Source organism: Notolepis coatsorum, assembly GCF_963971535.1.
Source record: "Notolepis coatsorum genome assembly, chromosome: 10".
NCBI classification, from domain to species: domain Eukaryota; kingdom Metazoa; phylum Chordata; class Actinopteri; order Aulopiformes; family Paralepididae; genus Notolepis; species Notolepis coatsorum.
This window is the reverse complement of record NC_140174.1, coordinates 57,203,528-57,226,027: the sequence shown is the minus strand read 5'-3', so window position 1 is coordinate 57,226,027 and position 22,500 is coordinate 57,203,528. Positions and strand designations below refer to the sequence as shown.

At 43.0% G+C, this 22,500-nt stretch overlaps 1 protein-coding gene across 1 annotated transcript in view; it reads right to left on the bottom strand.

Moving 5' to 3' along the window:
• The window catches only part of LOC311236253 (rho GTPase-activating protein 44-like), a gene marked incomplete at its 3' end in the record, with an annotated part of 199,922 nt that overhangs the window by 39,868 nt on the left and 137,554 nt on the right, over nucleotides 1-22,500 (bottom strand). The window contains exons 2-6 of the mRNA XM_084323912.1: nucleotides 14,923-14,962; nucleotides 11,289-11,408; nucleotides 9,643-9,719; nucleotides 8,537-8,648; nucleotides 5,398-5,474 (exon numbers count right to left, since the gene is read on the bottom strand). Of these exons, the coding sequence (XP_084180038.1) occupies nucleotides 5,398-5,474; nucleotides 8,537-8,648; nucleotides 9,643-9,719; nucleotides 11,289-11,408; nucleotides 14,923-14,962 (426 nt within the window). The remainder of the gene's footprint in view (nucleotides 1-5,397; nucleotides 5,475-8,536; nucleotides 8,649-9,642; nucleotides 9,720-11,288; nucleotides 11,409-14,922; nucleotides 14,963-22,500) is intronic.

Below are 22,500 nucleotides of genomic sequence, written 5' to 3'. Positions count from 1 at the left end.
TCTCAATCAGTCAGTCAGTCAGTCACTCACTCACTAACTAACCAGTCAGTCAGTCAGTCAGTCAGTCAGGCAGTCACTCATGCAGTGACCCACTCACTCACTCACTCACTCACTCACTCACTCACTCACTCACTCACTCACTCACTCACTCACTCACTCACTCACTCACTCACTCACTCACTCACTCACTCACTCACTCACTCACTCACTCACTCACTCACTCACTCACTCACTCACTAACTAACCAGTCAGTCAGTCAGTCAGTCAGGCAGTCACTCATGCAGTGACTCACCCACCCACCCACCCACCCACCCACTCACTCACTCACTCACTCACTCACTCACTCACTCACTCACTCACTCACTCACTCACTCACTCACTCACTCACTCACTCACTCACTCACTCACTCACTCACTCACTCACTCACTCACTCACTCACTCACTCACAGTCACTAACTAACCAGTCAGTCAGTCAGGCAGTCACTCATGCAGTGACTCACCCACCCCCTCACTCACTCACTCACTCACTCACTCACTCACTCACTCACTCACTCACTCACTCACTCACTCACTCACTCACTCACTCACTCACTCACTCACTCACTCACTCACTCACTCACTCACTCACTCATTAATTTACATATACAGTACAGTATACAGTGTTGTGTTCTAGGTAGAAAATGTGTTTTGTGAATGTGCCTCTAATGGGCAGGTAGAGGAACTACCCCCTGTAGACTACTGTGTGCAGGTAGAGAGAAACTACCCCCTCTAGCCTTTTAATCTCTTTGCTCCATCCCTCCACATTTACGTAAATAATTAGTAGCCTGAAAAGTAGTAAAAACGGGTGTGTAGCAGCAGTGCTGAATGGGATTGGGAACGGTGTTTTGCACTGCACGCTTTAGCCTAATTGACACAATGCCATCTGCCGTGTGAACGAAATGCATGCGATCAGCTGTTTACATAATTGCATGGAGCTATGGGGAGATCCCTGCAGGCACTGAAAGGAGGAGCAGGGTGTATTCCAGCTGTGAGCTGGCAACTGGAAGGTACGGTAGCTAGCATTACATCTACGATCCCCACGCTGACTCCAGAACTGTGCCAGGGGCGTGGCTGCAAAGCAGGAAACCCTGAACTCTGACCTCTCTGATGAAACCCATGTGTAGGAAACTACATGTATGTGTTCCTTCATTCATTCAATCTTTATTTTGACGAGTCGAGTATTACATCATCAAGAAAGAAAGAGAAAATAAATAAAACTGTACTATAAGAATAGAAACATTTATTCCTTTAAAACATTACACACTCAAACATAATTAAAAAAGAATTACAGTTTGTTGTGACCTGCTTGGACATGTGTGTGTCCCGTATCTACACATTTCCAATTACCTATATCAAACCCTGCCTCCTTTTCTTGATTCTCCAATCACAACTGTTGCTTCCCCTCAGAGGGTTTGAGATAGGTAATTTGCCTTGTGTAAACTGACAATATTCCTCTTCTATTAGTGAGTTACTAGGCTGGATGTAAACATGGTCGGTCCCTTTGCTCATTCGTACCAAACATTCAGTCTCTCTATCCCCTGCCCCCACTCGTTCTCTTCCTCTTCCTCTATCTCTCTCTCCCTGTCTGTCTGGCTGTGCTGGTGCCGTGCTGCGTGTGTGCATGCATGCGTGCGTGCGTGCGTGCGTGCGTGCGTGCGTGTGTGCGTGTGTGTGTGCGTGTGTGTGTGTGTGTGTGTGTGTGTGTGTGTGTGTGTGTGTGTGTGTGTGTGTGTGTGTGTGTGTGTGTGTGTGTGTGTGTGTGTGTGTGTGTGTGTGTGTGTGTGTGTGTGTGTGTGTGTGTGTGTGTGTGTGTGTGTGTGAGTGAGTGATATCAAGCACTGCCAAAAATAGTTCAGCACTCACAGCGGGGCGATGGGAAAACTTGGCTCAGATTTGGGTCAGCAAAAGAAATAATAATAATAATAAGAAGAAGAAGAAAAATAAATCCCCCAGCCCAGCCCACTGCAGCCAAGTGGGGAAGATCATTCAAATCACATTTCCACATGTCACGACCCATAACTCCACTATAACGTGTGTGAGTCAGCAGCATGGGAAGAGACGGTGCTTGTTATAATGTCTAGGTCTCAGCCACAGCATGGAAGGAAACAGAGACAAAGAGGCACTGAAGGAGAGAGACACAATGACGTATTGAATAGTTGTACAGGTTCTTGTTTCCACAGCTGACATCATTTATCCTACCTGCATGCATAAGTCAGGTGACAGCCTACGGAGCGGTGCATAATTAATCACAGACAGTGAATTGGAAAACATATAATAAAATATTTGCCAAAGTGGAGATCACAAAAATATTTTGTGTACATACTGTACAGTATGTTGCAGCAAACCAGCTATGTTACATCTACACAAAAAGTGAAATCCGAGCAAATCAACAGTAACACATGCATCCTTGGCAGCAACACATAACGTTTTGTAATACAATTAGTGTTAGGCCTACATGTTCACCACATCTAGATAATCAAATATTTGCCACCTTGAATCCTGTCATGGCGCATAAGTTCGCCATGAGCACAGGGGTGATGTAGAACACAAAAAGAGTGCACTGGAGGCGTGTAAACATGCCCTTGTGCTTCAGTTTGATTGGTCGATAAGATCTCCCACAAAATCGAACAAGCTAACTGCCCGTCAATCAAAGGAGGTCAGACTCATTACAACTGCGCCAAACTAAAAGTGAAACTCAATGGGATGTAAACAACAGCAGACATGTACTTTGTAACCAAGTAGGAAATGTATTCAGATTATGGTAAGATTATATAACAAATATAGAAAACTGTGGAAACATGGACATGTGAATATAAACTAAATCGAGTTGTTTAACACGAGTTAAAAAGCTGCCAACTTAAACAGGATGTCTTGTAGGCAGCAGCCGCTTTATGCTGAAGATGACTCCTGACAACTTGAAGAAACAATCCTATTCATGAGTTTCTGAAAATTCTATATTATCATGTATCCGTTTTGAATGGGTTTCATGGGGCCGGTAGGGTAAGTTAGCACATGAAGAATCACTCCACCTCAGTTTGTATTTGTAACCATGATCGATCGATCTATCTATCTATCTATCTATCTATCTATCTATCTATCTATCTATCTATCTATCTATCTATCTATCTATCTATCTATCTATCTATCTATCTATCTATCTATCTATCTATCTATCTATCTATCTATCTATCTATCTATCTATCTATCTATCTATCTATCTATCTATCTATCTATCTATCTATCTATCTACAGTATCTATCTATCTACAGTATCTATCTATCTATCTATCTATCTATCTATCTATCTATCTATCTATCTATCTATCTATCTATCTATCTATCTATCTATCTATCTATCTATCTATCTATCTATCTATCTATCTATCTATCTATCTATCTACAGTATCTATCTATCTATCTATCTATCTATCTATCTATCTATCTATCTATCTATCTATCTATCTATCTATCTATCTATCTATCTATCTATCTATCTATCTATCTATCTATCTATCTATCTATCTATCTATCTATCTATCTATCTATCTACAGTATCTATCTATCTATCTATCTATCTATCTATCTATCTATCTATCTATCTATCTATCTATCTATCTATCTATCTATCTATCTATATATCTATCTATCTATCTATCTATCTATCTATCTATCTATCTATCTATCTATCTATCTATCTATCTATCTATCTATCTATCTATCTATCTATCTATCTATCTATCTATCTATCTATCTATCTATCTATCTATCTATCTATCTATCTATCTATCTATCTATCTATCTACAGTATCTATCTACAGTATCTATCTATCTATCTATCTATCTATCTATCTATCTATCTATCTATCTATCTATCTATCTATCTATCTATCTATCTATCTATCTATCTATCTATCTATCTATCTATCTATCTATCTATCTATCTATCTATCTATCTATCTACAGTATCTATCTACAGTATCTATCTATCTATCTATCTATCTATCTATCTATCTATCTATCTATCTATCTATCTATCTATCTATCTATCTATCTATCTATCTATCTATCTATCTATCTATCTATCTATCTATCTATCTATCTATCTATCTATCTATCTATCTATCTATCTATCTATCTATCTATCTATCTATCTATCTATCTATCTATCGTATCTATCTACAGTATCTATCTATCTATCTATCTATCTATCTATCTATCTATCTATCTATCTATCTATCTATCTATCTATCTATCTATCTATCTATCTATCTATCTATCTATCTATCTATCTATCTATCTATCTATCTATCTATCTATCTATCTATCTATCTATCTATCTATCTATCTATCTATCTATCTACAGTATCTATCTATCTATCTATCTATCTATCTATCTATCTATCTATCTATCTATCTATCTATCTATCTATCTATCTATCTATCTATCTATCTATCTATCTATCTATCTATCTATCTATCTATCTATCTATCTATCTATCTATCTACAGTATCTATCTACAGTATCTATCTATCTATCTATCTATCTATCTATCTATCTATCTATCTATCTATCTATCTATCTATCTATCTATCTATCTATCTATCTATCTATCTATCTATCTATCTATCTATCTATCTATCTATCTATCTATCTATCTATCTATCTATCTATCTATCTATCTATCTATCTATCTATCTATCTATCTATCTATCTATCTATCTATCTATCTATCTATCTATCTATCTATCTATCTATCTATCTATCTATCTATCTATCTATCTATCTATCTATCTATCTATCTATCTATCTATCTATCTATCTATCTATCTATCTATCTATCTATCTATCTATGAAAAATGTATTCTAAACAGGCCAACATGGGAGTAAGCACATTTTCACACGTCAGCAGTGGTTAGCAGGGTGGAGTGCTGGCTGCTCCAGTTCAGACCCAGGATGTTTAAACACCTCATGTGCAATAAAATCCCAGTGACATTCACTGGGAAGCCCCTAGATGGGCCACTTCACAGGATATGGAGTTTCTCTCAGTATCAGGATTCAATCAAGTCTTTCTCTCTCTCTCTCTTTCTCTCACACACACACGCACACGCACACACACGCGCGCGCACACGCACACACAGACACACACACGAACACACACACACACACACACACACACACACACACACACACACACACACACACACACACACACACACACACACACACACACACACACACACACACACACACACACACACACACACACACACACACACACACACACACACACACACACACACACACACACACACACACACACACACACACACACACACACAGACACACAGACCCCTTACCGTGTGCGTGCAGAGTCCATGTCCAGGACTAGTTTAGCTAAATGTTTCCTTTGTTTCTGGATATTTGGGATTTCCACCTGCGAGATGATGAGGACAGAAAGCACAACAGAATAAAGAGGTCTATTGAGTCTGTTGTCTCACAGTGTCAAGAGTGACAGGGCCAGAGACAGACTTAGTATTGTCAGAGGCGTTGCACCTGTCATTGCAATCAAGAACACCTCAGCATTCTACAGGGGAACTATGTTCATAGCTGAGCTGCCTTGTTGATGTTATCAAAACAGTAGACCAAAGGCAGCCCTTCTTCAAAAAAATAAATAAAAATGTACTTGTTTTTTAACCTTGTTTTACAGTATGTATTAATATGTTTTCTCTTTTAGGTAGTAAGAGGCTTTTATTTGAAATGTTATGATATTGTAAGAAAGGGAAAGGACTACAGTAGATAAGCTTTGCTTCCTTCTGCCTCTTTCTCGAACTCCTTGTTTCGTTTTTCTACGGATGAAGACAGACTCGTTTGTTTATGTTTACATTTTGTCTTCCCTGTGATTTGTATGCTTGTTGAGATAAATACAGATCAATCAATCAACAAACCTTCCTTGAATATGTAAAACGCCTTTACTGGTTCAGTTCATGATGGAACAATTCAAATAAAATAGATTGTATAGTTGGTCTCACACCTGTGTACGGAAATACTATTGTGATATACTATTGTGTTTTGTAGGCCTGCAGGCTGGGCATATATTGCAATGTAGGATACTTATAAACCATTCATTCATTCATTCATTCATTCATTCATTCATTCATTCATTCATTCATTCATTCATTCATTCATTCATTCATTCATTCATTCATTACTGTAACTAACATGGCTTTGTAATCTTCATCAGGTCAGAAAAGTTGCCATGTTGTTTGCTAAAGTTTGTTTATCAAAATAAAAAATAATAAATACAATCTCAGGAGAGAAATAAAAACTGCAAAAAAGGAATACAAGGAGAAGATAGAAGAGCAGCTGAACAGCAACAACACAAGGAGTGTCTGGAGAGGCCTACAGAACATCACAGACTTAAAGGGGAGGAACAACCACACAGCCACCATCGCTGCCTCCCTACCGGATGAACATGTTCTACACCCGGTTCGAGGTCAACATACCCCCCCCCGCCCGCCTCGCCCCCATCATGCCTGTCCCCACCACAGTCACCACTGAGGTGGAAGTGCGCAAGGAGTTGCAGCGCATTAACATCAGGAAAGCAGCCGGCCCGGATGGAATTCCAGGCCGAGTGCTCCGGGCATGCGCAACAGAGCTAGCGGGGGTGTTTACCAAGATATTCAACCTCTCCCTCAGCACATGCAAAGTTCCAGCCTGCTTTAAATCCGCCACCATCATCCCAGTGTCCAAGAAAAGTAAGGTCACTTGTTTGAACGACTGGCGCCCGTTGCTCTCACTCCCATAGTGAGCAAAAGCCTAAAGAGGATTGTGAAGAAGTCCATCTTCAATGAGATCCCACCCACCCTAGACCCCCACCAATTTGCCTACCGACAAAACCGTTCCACAGACGACGCAATAAACACTGCCCTCCACCACACCCTCATGCACCTGGACAAACCCAACACCTATGTGAGAAAGCTGTTCATAGATTTCAGTTCAGCTTTCAACACCATAGTCCCCTCCATACTAGACACTAAGCTCAGAGACCTGGGCCTCAACCCCAACCTGTGCAGCTGGATCCTGGACTTCCTGTCGGATCTGCGCCAGGTGGTGAGGATGGGCTCCAACATCTCTGACCCCCTGACCCTCAACACAGGAGCCCCTCAGGGCTGCGTCCTGAGCCCCCTCCTCTACTCCCTGTACACCCACGACTGTGTAGCCACACACAGCTCCAACCTGGTGATCAAGTTCGCAGACGATACAACGGTCGTTGGCTTGATCACCAACGGCGATGAGACAGCCTACAGGAGTGAGTTTGTAAACCTGGAAAAGTGGTGCCAGGAAAACAACCTCACTCTCAACGTCGACAAGACCAAGGAGCTGATCATCGACTACAGGTGGGGAGGAGAGGGACACGACCCCATCCACATCAACGGGGTCGCAGTGGAGAGGGTCGCCAGCTTCAAGTTCCTTGGGGTCCACATCACAGAGAAGCTGGACTGGGGAGTGCACACCGGCCACGTGGTGAAGAAGGCCCAACAACGCCTCTACCACCTCAGGTGACTTAACATTTTTGGCATGGGGCCACAGATCCTCAGGGCCTTCTACAGAGGCACCACGGAGAGCATACTGACAGGATGCACCACCGCATGGTTTGGAAATGCCAACCAAAGCGACCGCAGAGCACTGGAGAGAGTAGTGCGAACGGCCGAGAAGATCTGTGGAAGCAAGCTACCCACCATAGTCAGTATCTTCACCGAGCGGTGCGTCAGCAAGGCACACAGGATTCTGAAAGACCCCAGCCACCCCAACCACAAACTGTTTGAGCTCATGCCGTCTGGCAGACGATACCGGAGTCTCAGATCCACCTCCAAAAGAACTTTGAACAGCTACTTCCACCGGGCCAACAGGCTACTGACTGAGAGACTCTGAACCATCATGGTCACGTACAAAATGTCTCGTTAAAGTAATATTGTATAGTATAGGATTATTTTAAGTATATTTGTTGTATTGCAATGTATTGTATTTGTATGTATATAAAGTATTTTATGTATATAATGTATATTATTTATTTAATGTATGTGCACACTACTACGGTTGAGGAGCCTAGGAAAACAAGAATCTCACTTTTTCGGAATGTATATGGAAGCTGTGACAATAAACCTATCTATATATCTATCTATCATCTTCACAAAAGACCACCTTCTTCACCAGTATAACAGAGCACAGCAGCACTTTTTGTTTTTCTTTATCACTGAGTATGTGAATGTTGTTGCATATGAAGTTAAGGTACGTCTATAGTCACAGTGTTACACAATTTCATAGCAGTATATTATAACATAACATGTGCCAAATGGTGCTGACTTTAGTAATATGAGTGCAATAGTGCATACATAATTTTTTATCTAATTATCTATTATCTAATAATGCCATTGGAGCTACTGTACAGAACCACACATTACTGTACACAATCCTACAGGTAAGACTGCTATGTACCTCTGAGAGGTCGTATAGGGGCTCGATGACGTCGCTCTCGATGGTGAGCTCGAACAGGATGAGCTCCTGAGCCAACTTGTCCTGGGTCTCGCCACACAACTTCAGCATCTTTCTGCAATGCCAGGCAATGAGAAAAGACAATGTCAGGCAATGAGAAAAGACAATGTCAGGCAATTAGAAAAGACAATGTCAGGCAATTAGAAAAGACAATGTCAGGCAATGAGAAAATACAATGTCAGGCGATTAGAAAAGACAATGTCAGGCAATGAGAAAAAGGTATGTAAATGAACAGCCATTGAGAATGCATTGTGGATGATGCACGATTTTATAATTAATGTGTTTATATATATATTAGTTTATTTTAGTTTATTTATTTAGCACATTATTATAAAAAAAACAGTGCTAGGAGGGAACAAACCCCAAAGGGCTTGTATAAAGTTCCACTCCCATCCCATTGCCCATAAATATATATGGACTAAAATACATGTAAACATATGGTCTAGAAAATAAACTCAAAACAAGATCAGAGACATAAGGCAGACACTATAGCGAAAAAATTGAAGATTGACACGAGCCAATAACAAGAAAAAAAATTTGTTTCTGCTTCTGTAGTGATTATATAATGGTCATATAGTGGTCAGATAATGGTCAGTGGTCATATAGTTGTCACAGATAATGAATGAATTCTGGGTCACTGGGTGACAAAGCAATCGTTTTCTATGTCAACGATCTTTAGAATGTAGCAGATAATCAATCTGTAATTAGGGAAATTACTCTGTATGTGAGCATGTGTGTGTGTGGTTGTGTAGTTTTGTGTGTGGTTGTGTGTGTGTGTGTGTGTGTGTGTGTGTGTGTGTGTGGTGTGTGTGTGTGTGTGTGTGTGTGTGTGTGTGTGTGTGTGTGTGTATGTGTGTGTGTGCATGCGTGTGTGTGTGTGCACGCGTGTGTGTGCGCATGTGTGTGTGTGTGTGTGTGTGTGTGTGTGTGTGTGTGTGTGTGTGTGTGTGTGTGTGTGTGTGTGTGTGTGTGTGTGTGTGTGTGTGTGTGTGTGTGTGTGTGTGTGTGTGTGTGTGTGTGTGTGTGTGTGTGTGTGTGTGTGTACTCACCCTAATAGAGAGTCGTCTCCCAGCACTGCGGCACCCTCCACCATACATTGTGCTAGTGTTGTGAGGGGAAGTTTTTTCTAGACAAAAATACACACAAATACACACACAGACACACACACACACACACCTACTGTTAAGATGGCAAAAAGCGACATATAGTTCTATTTTATTTGTGTTATAGAGCTCAAGAAATGGGATTTGTGGATTCATGGTTAACGCTACAGGTTACAGCGGTGATACATTAGGCAATTTTCTACGCAATGTAGATGTAGATTGGAATCACTCCCCAACAGCAACATGAACCAATGTCAGCCATAGTGTCAAAAATCTTTACCATAATGCATCTTTTTGAGTGGATCCTACTGTACAAGGAGAGCAACTCGAAATAGATTATGCTAGTAAGCTAAAATGGGGACTATAACAGCTACTTGTTTTTTTTATTGGATCATTATCTCTGAAATTGCAGTTTACAGCTGTTATAAAATGTATTTGTATTGTGTGAATAAAGCAGACTAAGCGGATATTCAACACTAGTCGATGTGTTGCTTGTTATTGCGGTTCCGCTGCAATATATTAAGCTCAGTTCACTGCTTCAAAACAACTTCTGCATGCTTTGTAACTCACCAATTAACTCTGAAATGTATGAAATAAGTGGATATGGAGCTATTGAATAATTGTACAAGTACTGTAGGAGCAACAGAGCAATTGTTTACACATTATGAAACCTTTTAGTCATCAACCGATCATTATTTAGAGGTAATGTTACTTTGTTTTTTACATTTTGCTTCCTTAAAATGTCTTATTTCAAACTAGTAGCAATACAATATTGAAAACACACAATTAGTTGTTTATTTTACTTAATTTTGTCTGATTGTGTCCATAAATCACAATTACAATACAGAACTTTGAGGGTGTTTTCCAAAAAAAAAATGTATGTGTTTTTCTTACACGTAAGAGAGGAAATATCCAGGAGTTTGTTGATATATCATTCATAGCCTGATTTATAGTACATTTATACAAAAAACCTGGCGAAAATGTATTTATGAGTGAAAAAAAGACATACTGTAGCCACAATCCCTTCTGTAAAAAGTTAATTGCGTTATGTGTCAACATACTGTAATGAAACAAACATTTTGAATCTGGCAGCATCCAATGTTGGTGATTCTGTTCCTGGCGATAGATGCAAATTAGCGCATATTTAATTAGGTAACGCCTATTTTGCATATATAAACATCAAATCTCAGAAAACTTGCAATACATTTTTTCTTAGTTGTTATATACATAACAAACTGGGAAAGGTTCATAGTGATATCTATTAAAATATTTGTTTTGCCTATTCACCTATAGCCTAGGCTGTCTCGCCTTAAACACATTATGTGCATTGGGGTGAAACAACAGATATTGGAGGGAGTATGATGGAGGGACTCACACACACACACACACACACACACACACACACACACACACACACACACACACACACACACACACACACACACACACACACACAACACACACACACACACACACATACACATCACACACACACACACACACACACACACACACACAGACACACACACACACACACACACCCTCACCACACCTCCATCACTCAACACACAGTTAACTCCAGGGGGCCTTACCGATGGTGATCTGACAGACTTCTTTTCCACATCTACACCCTGCTGGCCCTGCAGACAGCCACTCAGCTTCTTGTGTGTGCTGTGAGACACCTGCTTCACCAGCTCCAGACGCTTCTCCACCTGGCACACCACACATACAGTCAGACAGACAGATACACACACACACACACACACACACACACACACACACACACACACACACACACACACACACACACACACACACACAGATATACCGACACACACAGACAGACAGACAGATAAAAAAAAACAGAGAAACAGATACAAAGACACACACACACACGCGCACACACACACACATACACACACAGAGATACACACAGATACACAGACACAATACAGACAGATACACACAGACAGATACACAGACACACACAGAGAGACAGGTGTGTGCTGTGAGACACCTGCTTCACCAGCTCCAGACGCTTCTCCACCTGGCACACCACAAACACACACAGAGAGACAGATACACAAACACACACACACACACACACACACAAAGACAGATACACACAGAGAGACAGAGCGAGATAGGCCTCAGTAGGCAGGGGAGAGGGGATAGCCCTTGGGACACAGCACAAACACACACACACACCCACACACACACACCCACACACACACTCATACAGTACTGACACTCACACATCAATACATGCATACAAAGGCAAGTGCATGCACACACACACACTCACACATACTCTCTTACACACACACACACACACACACACACACACACACACACACACGCACACACACACACACACACACACACACACACACACACACACACACACACACACACACACACACACACACACACACACACACACACACACACACACACACACACACACACACATGTGCGCTCATCGCATACTGACAGTATCCCTGTGGGCTTTCCATGCATATCTTGTGTCCAGCTGATGTCAGCTAGCTAGACAGAGCTAGACAGAGACAGAACCGCCTCATTGGCAGTTGAGCGTAGGCACAGAAGAACATGCAGACATGCATATACAAGCATACAGTACTCAGAGACCCATAGGCTAGAACAGAAACATATACAAGCATACAGTACTCAGAGACCCATAGGCTAGAACAGAAACATATACAAGCATACAGTACTCAGAGACCCATAGGCTAGAACAGAAACATATACAAGCATACAGTACTCAGAGACCCATAGGCTAGAACAGAAACATATACAAGCATACAGTACTCAGAGACCCATAGGCTAGAACAGAAACATATACAAGCATACAGTACTCAGAGACCCATAGGCTAGAACAGAAACATATACAAGCATACAGTACTCAGAGACCCATAGGCTAGAACAGAACCATATACAAGCATACAGTACTCAGAGACCCATAGGCTAGAACAGAAACATATACAAGCATACAGTACTCAGAGACCCATAGGCTAGAACAGAAACATATACAAGCATACAGTACTCAGAGACCCATAGGCTAGAACAGAAACATATACAAGCATACAGTACTCAGAGACCCATAGGCTAGAACAGAAACATATACAAGCATACAGTACTCAGAGACCCATAGGCTAGAACAGAACCATATACAAGCATACAGTACTCAGAGACCCATAGGCTAGAACAGAAACATATACAAGCATACAGTACTCAGAGACCCATAGGCTAGAACAGAAACATACAAGCATACAGTACTCAGAGACCCATAGGCTAGAACAGAAACATATACAAGCATACAGTACTCAGAGACCCATAGGCTAGAACAGAAACATATACAAACATACAGTACTCAGAGACCCATAGGCTAGAACACAAAATCAATGCTGTCTTTCTAAAATATGGGCTGAATTTGAATTCCCTTTCAAGCACTGAGTGCTGTTCAAGTAGGGATGAGTAGGGCTGTCATTCTTAAGAATACCATTGAAATTCTAATATTAATGATACAATTTAAATGTTATTATTACCATATAAAAGCAGACACGCAACAAGTTAATTGTGTGTATTTGCTGTTATAGGAAACAATCATTAGGCATCTGGCTTTGCTTTGAAACACCCATTTACAAATGTTGTTTTATTATTTGCACGTTCTTCAGCTCAAGGAAAATACTTACATTTAATTGTCACTGCTAAATTAAAGTGACGTTGCGTGTCTCCTGTCCGTCATGCAGCGCATTCAGGCCCATGCAAGAAGTCAAGAGAAAGTAATTTTTCACAATCAAATATACATTTTCACAATCGAATGTATGTTGTTTTTTACAATTTGATTATTATTTTTAACATTGAATATTCGTTGACAGCCCTACTGGAGAGTATTGGTTGGTAGTGCCCTTGAGCAAGGCACCGAGCCCCCCAAAATGCTCCTGGTGCGCTGCGGACAACCCTGACCTATGACCTCTCTCAATAAATGCATGTGTAGGGAACTACAGCCTGAAATGTAATCAGCATCTTAAAGTAGGAGTGCTGATCTGAGGCCAGATTGTCTCAAAAGTCATAGTGAGGTGAATATGGTCATGTGACCTGAACACTGATGCTAGATCAGTACTCCTACTCGTAGTACGCTAAATAGGGACCGATATGTATATAGGAGGGATATGTCTAAATAAATACCTATTTAAAATGCCTCTTCTTCGTCCTCAATGACCATTACCGTTAAACTTGGAGGGGCAAATGAAGGCTCTGAAGAAAGAAAGCTGTCTCTGACCTCCAAAAGTACAAGCTCTGAAATAAGATTCCCTCAGGTGGTCCGTAAACTAAGTAGTGTTACCTCATCAAATCTAGTGTTTGTGAACACAGTAGGATCTGTCCTAAGTCCATAATCCCTGCCTCTGTACACAGCTGGCCGCGCGCCAAGTCAAAAGAGTTCTGCATCTCAAGTGTCTCCTCTATCCATTAGAAACCAACTCAGTCGAACCGACGTCGCCGCCATCGACAGCTTCATTAATTTGATCAATTATAGCGCCGTACGCCCTGAGTCAATCTGAGGGGCCGTTCCATCTTTGTCTCCTAGCGAGAGACTCCATTCCAGGGCCTATTAACTTTACCTGGAGGTATTTCAGAAAAGCCATTTTACACACAGTGCTTTACTTTAGCTATCATTATTTCTCCTCTGAGAAGAACAGCTCACAGACACAGCATGGCACAGCACACCAATCATAGCCCAGACGTGTACTGTGGTATATACAAACCCACACACACACACAAACCCACATGCACATGCATGCACACACCAACACACACACACACACACAAACCCACATGCACATGCATGCACACATCAACACACACGTACGTACACACACACACACACACACACACACACACACACACACACACACACACACACACACACACACACACACACACACACACACACACACACACACACACACACACACACACACACACACACACACACACACACACACACACACACACACACACACACACACACACACACACACACACACACACACACACACACACACACACACACACACACACACACACACACACACACACACACACACACACACACACACACACACACACACACACACACACACACACACACACACACACACACACACACACACACACACACAACCTCATAATAGTTTATTTTACCAGTAATAGATCGTCGCTTAATACTTCAGTTTTTTCAGCCCTGTGGAGAAACGGAAATAAAAGAGAACATTAGACATTTTACACCTTTTAACATGTTACACCTTGGACAGTATTATAGAAATAACATTATGGCAATTCTATTTCAGGGTGGATTTTCCCTTTAAACGATGTACTGTACAGTAACAGTGTTCTGAATCAACGGAATTGCATCACTTGCTGAATTTCCATTCACATGATTACATGGTACTGATGGTGCCCGGAGCTAATCGTGTAACGTGTTTATTTTACAGTTTCCTGGAGCGAGTGCTGAGCAGTGGAAAAGCATACAGAACGTTCTACTGAGTGACAATCACAGCCTGGCAGTCGGATAGAATATTACAGCATAGTGCCATGAATACCATAATCCCCCCCCCCCCCCCATGACAGACATGAACCGATACAGAATTTTCACTGCCGAATCCGATAACCATCGAACCTCATCGATCATTGGACAAAAATTATTGACATCATAATCAATTTGTCTCCATTAGAGACACCTAACAAGCTTACTAACTGATACCATTATTGGTATTGGTGCATCCCTACCCTATGGTGTGTGTGTGTGTCTGTGTGTGTGTGTGTGTGTGTGTGTGTGTGTGTGTGTGTGTGTGTGTATGTGTGTGTGTGTGTGTGTGTGTGTGTGTGTGTGTGTGTGTGTGTGTGTGTGTGTGTGTGTGTGTGTGTGTGTGTGTGTGCGTGCGTGCGTGCGTGCGTGATTTGTCACAGTATTTGCATCAGCAACCTCGATAGCGGTGGCATTAGCAAAAACAGTGTGGAAATTATGTCTGCCATAACAATGTCGTCTAACCCTTATAGGAATACAGCCTGGCAGACCAATCTCTCTATTTTGATTGGCCACCACAGACATGGATTACTCCAATTTAAGGTATTTCATAGACTACACCTCTCTAAGAGCAGACTTGCCGAGATCTACCCGGATGTGGATCCAACCTGCCCCAGGTGCCATCAGGCTCCAGCCACTCTCTGCCATATGTTCTGGTCATGCCCATCACTATCCCGATTCTGGCTTTCTGTTTTTGAAACATTTTCATTCATGTGTGACAGGGAGATCAGCCCCAACCACTTGGTTGGAGTTTTTGGAGTACTCCCTGGCGAAATCAGGGTATCTGTCGCTCAAACAGATGCTGTGGCCTTCTCCTCTTTGTTGGCTAGACGCCTTATTTTGCTTAATTGGAAGTCAGCCATCCCTCCATCACATCGACGCTGGGTCGAAGATGTGATGGCACACCTAAAACTTGAGAGACTTAAATACTCCACCAGGGGCTCTACCCAGAAATTCTTCCAAGTTTGGCAGCCATTTCTGGATTATTTCAATCTAAAATTCCGGCAGAGGATGCTCAGGCATAGGATAGGCAATTTCTATATGGCAAGTGACAACCTCTTTGATTATTTTTACTATTTTTATTTTATTTTTGTCTACTTTATTTTTCATTTATTTTAGGTATTGTGCGGTTATATGTAGTCATGTATTGTATGTATGTTTGTTGTTGAATGTTTAAAAAACCAATAAAAACAATTTAAATAATAATATTTTGATTGGCCACCGCAATGCAACACATAGCCCAATCCATGAGTTCTCAGAGCATAGCCTAATCCGTTAGTTCTCAGAGCATAGCCTAATCCATGAGTTCTCAGAGCATAGCCTAATCCATGAGTTCTCAGAGCATAGCCTAATCCATGAGTTCTCAGAGCATAGCCTAATCCATTAGTTCTCAGAGCATAGCCTAATCCATGAGTTCTCAGAGCATAGCCTAATCCATTAGTTCTCAGAGCATAGCCTAATCCGTATAGTTCTCAGAGCCTAGCCTAATCCGTGAGTTCTCAGAGCATAGCCTAATCCATTAGTTCTCAGAGCATAGCCTAATCCGTTAGTTCTCAGAGCATAGCCTAATCCATGAGTTCTCAGAGCATAGCCTAATCCATTAGTTCTCAGAGCATAGCCTAATCCGTGAGTTCTCAGAGCATAGCCTAATCCTGGAAAGGTTCCTCAGCAAAATGAATCAAATCAAATAAAATCGAATGTATTTGTATAACGAATTGCCCCATGGGCTTTACAGATCACAATAGATCCAGAACAAAAACCACCATAAAATCCACATTTGCAACACCCCAGACTTTCCCCAATGAAGATGAGCAATGACTCCCTAAAACCTAGCAATAGGAAAAAAAAACTGAGAAACCTTGGATGAGCAATTCAAAGGGGATCCCCCATCAGGATGCCTGTGATAATATAGTGTTGCTATGGATGATAGATGGATGGAGAATAGAATAAGCAAATAATTGGTATGTATGTATATACCGGTATACATGTAATAAAACACATATACATGAATGAATGAATGAATTAATGGTAGTATGGTAGCAATATAAAAAAAGTATTAAAATAGAGCTAATAACAAAAAAGCATATAGGAATACAAGGCGCTGGTATGAAAAATAAAGATGAAGAACAGCTTATTTATTTCCTTGACAAGAATTCATCACAATGACAGAACGCAAGATCTCCTCCATCTGGACAGTAACTCTTTCAATGAGTTTTGCTTGGTACAGGAATCCTAGTCATCCTAGTAAAACATTTTTACTTCGCTTTGAAATATTATAGTGAAATATTTTGCATGGCCTCCCGCGCCCGCGCGCAGTTCCCAGGTAATCACACAGTGCTGCGGTTGCATTCTGTATGTGCCGTCTTTCATGATGGCAACCCCCGCTAAGAAAGTTAAAGCAAAGGAAATTCGGGTATTCCAGCCCTCGTGGACAGACGGGTTTGTGTGTCAGAAGGACCGTGCTGTGTGTACTTTATGTTTAGAAAATGTAGTTTGCAGAACGTCAGGTGTGAAACGCCATTTTGAGACGAAGCATCAAAAAAGTTAAGGCAGAATCGATTAAACGTGCCGTGGCCAGGTATGGAAAGCAAGCCAGCACCCTCAAAGTGTTCACGACTGCTAAAAACCACGCAACTGAAGCAAGCTATCGCATTGCTCATTGCATTGCGAAATGTGGAAAGCCATTCACTGATGGCGAGTATATCAAGGAGGCTTTTCTCTGTAGCTCAGATGTTTTGTTTGAAGGCTTGCCAAACAAAGAGACAATCAAATAAAGGATAAAAGATATCCCAATGTCAGCTTGAAGTGTCGAGCGACGCATCAACGAAATGTCAGAAAATATCAGAGAACAGCAAACAGCTGGATTAAAAGATGCTCCGGTGTGCAGCTTAAAGTGACCAACTACAGCCCCCAGATAACGGAGCTCAGTAAAGCAAAACTGTTTGTCTGCATTGCACCCCCGCCCCAACTCAGATTTAGGGTTGATACAACCATCATAATAATATTGTTAATAATAACAATAACAATAATGATGTAATAATGTAAAAATTATCATTAAAAATACCTGATTATGAGAAGAAAAAAAATACGATGCATGGAATATTGTTGATATGGCACAGGCACACTAGTTACAACTATATTTCAAACTGGCACTTCATGTCAAAAAGGTTGCTGACCCCTGCTGTATACCATGATTGCATACATGTGTGTGTGTGTGTGTGTGTGTGTGTGTGCGTGTGTGCGTGTGCGTGTGTGTGTGTGTGTGTCTGTGTGTGTGTGGGTGTGTGTGTGTGTGTGTGTGTGTGTGTGTGTGTGTGTGTGTGTGTGTGTGTGTTTGTGCTTGTGAGTCATCTGTGTGGGTGGATGTAGTGGGATGTTTGTGTTTTTGCGAGAGAGAGAGAGAGAGAGAGAGAGAGAGAGAGAGAGAGAGAGAGAGAGAGAGAGAGAGAGAGAGAGAGAGAGAGAGAGATGGCCAAAATATCATATCAATATGTTTCTTAGTTTTGACGGTATAACGTTATTTGGCAGTATTTCGTTTTGATATGACGTCCTTTTTATGTCTTTATCTTGTAAAACACTTTTCATGACACCATATCTATGGTCTATTTTCTTAAACTTTTTTAATACTGCTGCAAGGAACAATTCTTTCTTTGATTCACAGAAATATACAGTATGGTGCGTATGGGTAGTGTAGAGGTCTAAGCACTTGAACCAAAGAGACCCGGGTTCAATTCCCGGCAGCAGTACCCCCCGGCTTGGTCAGCCGTCCCTACGAACGGCAATGTTTGCGGGTGGGAAGCCGGCGGGGTATGAGTCCTGGTCGTTGCATTAGGCTCTTCCTGGCCTGTTCAGCAGGGAGGGGATCTGGGGGAGATAACGTGCACCTCTGTGCGTGTTAAACTCTCCCAGTGAAATTCCTAACTGGTGACTCCATAATGTCTATGTATCAGAGGAGGCATGAGGTAGTCTACACACCCTCCCCAGACAGACAGTATGGTAGCACAATGACCAGGAAGGGAATTGGCATAACGATAGGTAAAAAAGGCACACAAAATATATAAAAATATAAATATAAAAATAAACGTTTACAATATGTATTATATTGGGGACAACGGTACAGTAAATATCCATACCTTTGCATGGATCCATGATGGTACTGTAGCTATACACCGCCGAGCCCTATGCTGACCCCTGACACAGACTGGAAGGGGAAACAGACTCAGAACACACCCTGAATGACCCGATTGTGGAGCTTAGCACACATTGGGAGCCGCCTGCTCACCTGTTGTGCAGAACAGCGAGGTAATTTGTAATTATATATGTAACTTTATGTTGTCACTCAGCTAGCAGAGGGTTCCACAATTATGAAACAGTCTATCATGACTGCAGTTGCCAAAAAGACAACCACCCAAAGGTCTTGAATGACTACAGGGAAGTTGCCCTGAGGTCCCTGGTCAGGAGGTCCTTTGAGGAACTGATCAAACAGGAACTTCTGGACAAAACCCGACACCTTGATCCGTTTCAGTTTGCATACAAGGCCTGGCAAGGACGCTAGTGCTTGACCTTTCATTCAAACACCTAGAGGGCAGTGAAACCCACGTCAAGATGTTGTTTGTTGATTCCTCATCAGCTTTCAACACCATTCATCCCCACCCGTTGGATACTCTCTCTAACTCTCTAACTGCTGTTGACTCTAGTTTGGCTGCTTGGATCCTTGGCTTCCTCTCCAACAGATCCCAGAGGCTCCTCTACAGGTTCCCCCCAGGGGTGTGTCCTCTCTCACCACTCCTTCATATTCTGTATACAGATGACTGTCTGAGACAGTTTGAGAACCAATATCCTGACGTTTGCTGATGACTCAGTTCTAGTCAGTCTGCTCCACGATGATGATTCAAGTCATCGCCCTGTGGTTGATTTTTTTTTTAAACTGGTGCAGAATTCCTTCAACTCAATTCATCAGAGACAAAAGACATGTGTATAGACTCACAGCTCCGTCCTCCTCCCACTCACAGCTCCGTCCTCCTCCCACTCACAGCACCATCCTCCTCCCACTCAGAGCACCGTCCTCCTCCCACTCAGAGCACCGTCCTCCTCCCACTCAGAGCACCATCCTCCTCCCACTCACAGCACCGTCCTCCTCCCACTCACAGCACCGTCCTCCTCCCACTCAGAGCACCATCCTCCTCCTCCCACTCAGAGCACCGTCCTCCTCCCACTCACAGCACCATCCTCCTCCCACTCACAGCACCCTCCTCCTCCCACTCAGAGCACCATCCTCCTCCTCCCACTCAGAGCACCGTCCTCCTCCCACTCAGAGCACCGTCCTCCTCCCACTCAGAGCACCGTCCTCCTCCCACTCAGAGCACCATCCTCCTCCCACTCAGAGCACCGTCCTCCTCCTCCCACTCAGAGCACCATCCTCCTCCCACTCAGAGCACCATCCTCCTCCCACTCAGAGCACCATCCTCCTCCTCCCACTCAGAGCACCATCCTCCTCCCACTCAGAGCACCGTCCTCCTCCCACTCAGAGCACCATCCTCCTCCCACTCAGAGCACCGTCCTCCTCCCACTCAGAGCACCATCCTCCTCCCACTCAGAGCACCATCCTCCTCCCACTCAGAGCACCGTCCTCCTCCCACTCAGAGCACCATCCTCCTCCCACTCACAGCACCGTCCTCCTCCCACTCACAGCACCGTCCTCCTCCCACTCAGAGCACCGTCCTCCTCCCACTCAGAGCACCATCCTCCTCCTCCCACTCAGAGCACCATCCTCCTCCCACTCAGAGCACCGTCCTCCTCCCACTCAGAGCACCATCCTCCTCCCACTCAGAGCACCGTCCTCCTCCCACTCAGAGCACCATCCTCCTCCCACTCAGAGCACCATCCTCCTCCCACTCAGAGCACCGTCCTCCTCCCACTCAGAGCACCATCCTCCTCCCACTCAGAGCACCATCCTCCTCCCACTCAGAGCACCATCCTCCTCCCACTCAGAGCACCGTCCTCCTCCCACTCAGAGCACCATCCTCCTCCCACTCAGAGCACCATCCTCCTCCCACTCAGAGCACCGTCCTCCTCCCACTCAGAGCACCATCCTCCTCCCACTCAGAGCACCATCCTCCTCCCACTCACAGCACCGTCCTCCTCCCACTCAGAGCACCATCCTCCTCCCACTCAGAGCACCATCCTCCTCCCACTCACAGCACCGTCCTCCTCCCACTCAGAGCACCATCCTCCTCCCACTCAGAGCACCATCCTCCTTCCACTCACAGCACCATCCTCCTTCCACTCAGAGCACCATCCTCCTCCCACTCAGAGCACCGTCCTCCTCCCACTCAGAGCACCAACTTTTTTTTTTTATTATTATCTTTATTCGCTTTTTCCTGGTCACGCAGGGCCGACAGCTTTTTCTTGGCCACGCAGGACCGACAGAGGAGAGAGGGAGAAACGGGAGGAGAAGAAGGGAAGACATGCGGCATATGGTCACCGGGTGTGGGAAACGAACCCGGGACGACCGCTTCGCGACTATGTGGTGTGCTACTGGAGCGCCCTCAGAGCACCAACCTTGAGGGTCAAGAGGTGGACTTTGTCATCAGCTAAAGATACCTTGGTTCTGGGGCGCCAGAGTGGCGCACCACGTAACGCACTGCAGTGCAACACGGCCGTCCCGGGTTTGACTCCTGGACCCGGTGACCTTTGCCAAATGGCACTTGTTTTGCTGAAATGCATCTTAACAATAAGATTGTCTTTATCATATTGACTTACATCGGACCTGAAATGGTCTCAAATGGTCCCTGACATAAATAAAGCCTACACCCTGTATGAACATTGACCCTGATAGAAAAATTATGAATTTATTATTTATTCCTTTTGCCTCCTGTACAATCTGTCAGTCTGGAATAAACCTTACTGTCATCCAGGCTCTGTCACATCTCGAGTACTGTTCGGTCATATGGTCATCAGCAGCAAAAACACATACATACAGAAACTACAAATAGCTCAAAATAAGGCTTCCAGACAAGCTCTCCACTGTTCAAAGCGCACTAATATTGGAGTTATGCACAGAAATGTATCATGGCTTCCGGTTGAGAAACGTCTGCAATCTCGTCTCATTACTTTTCTCAGAAATGTTCAAGTTGTCAAAAAACCACAGTATTTTTATGATCATATAGTTTACACAAGAGAAGAACATGATGATA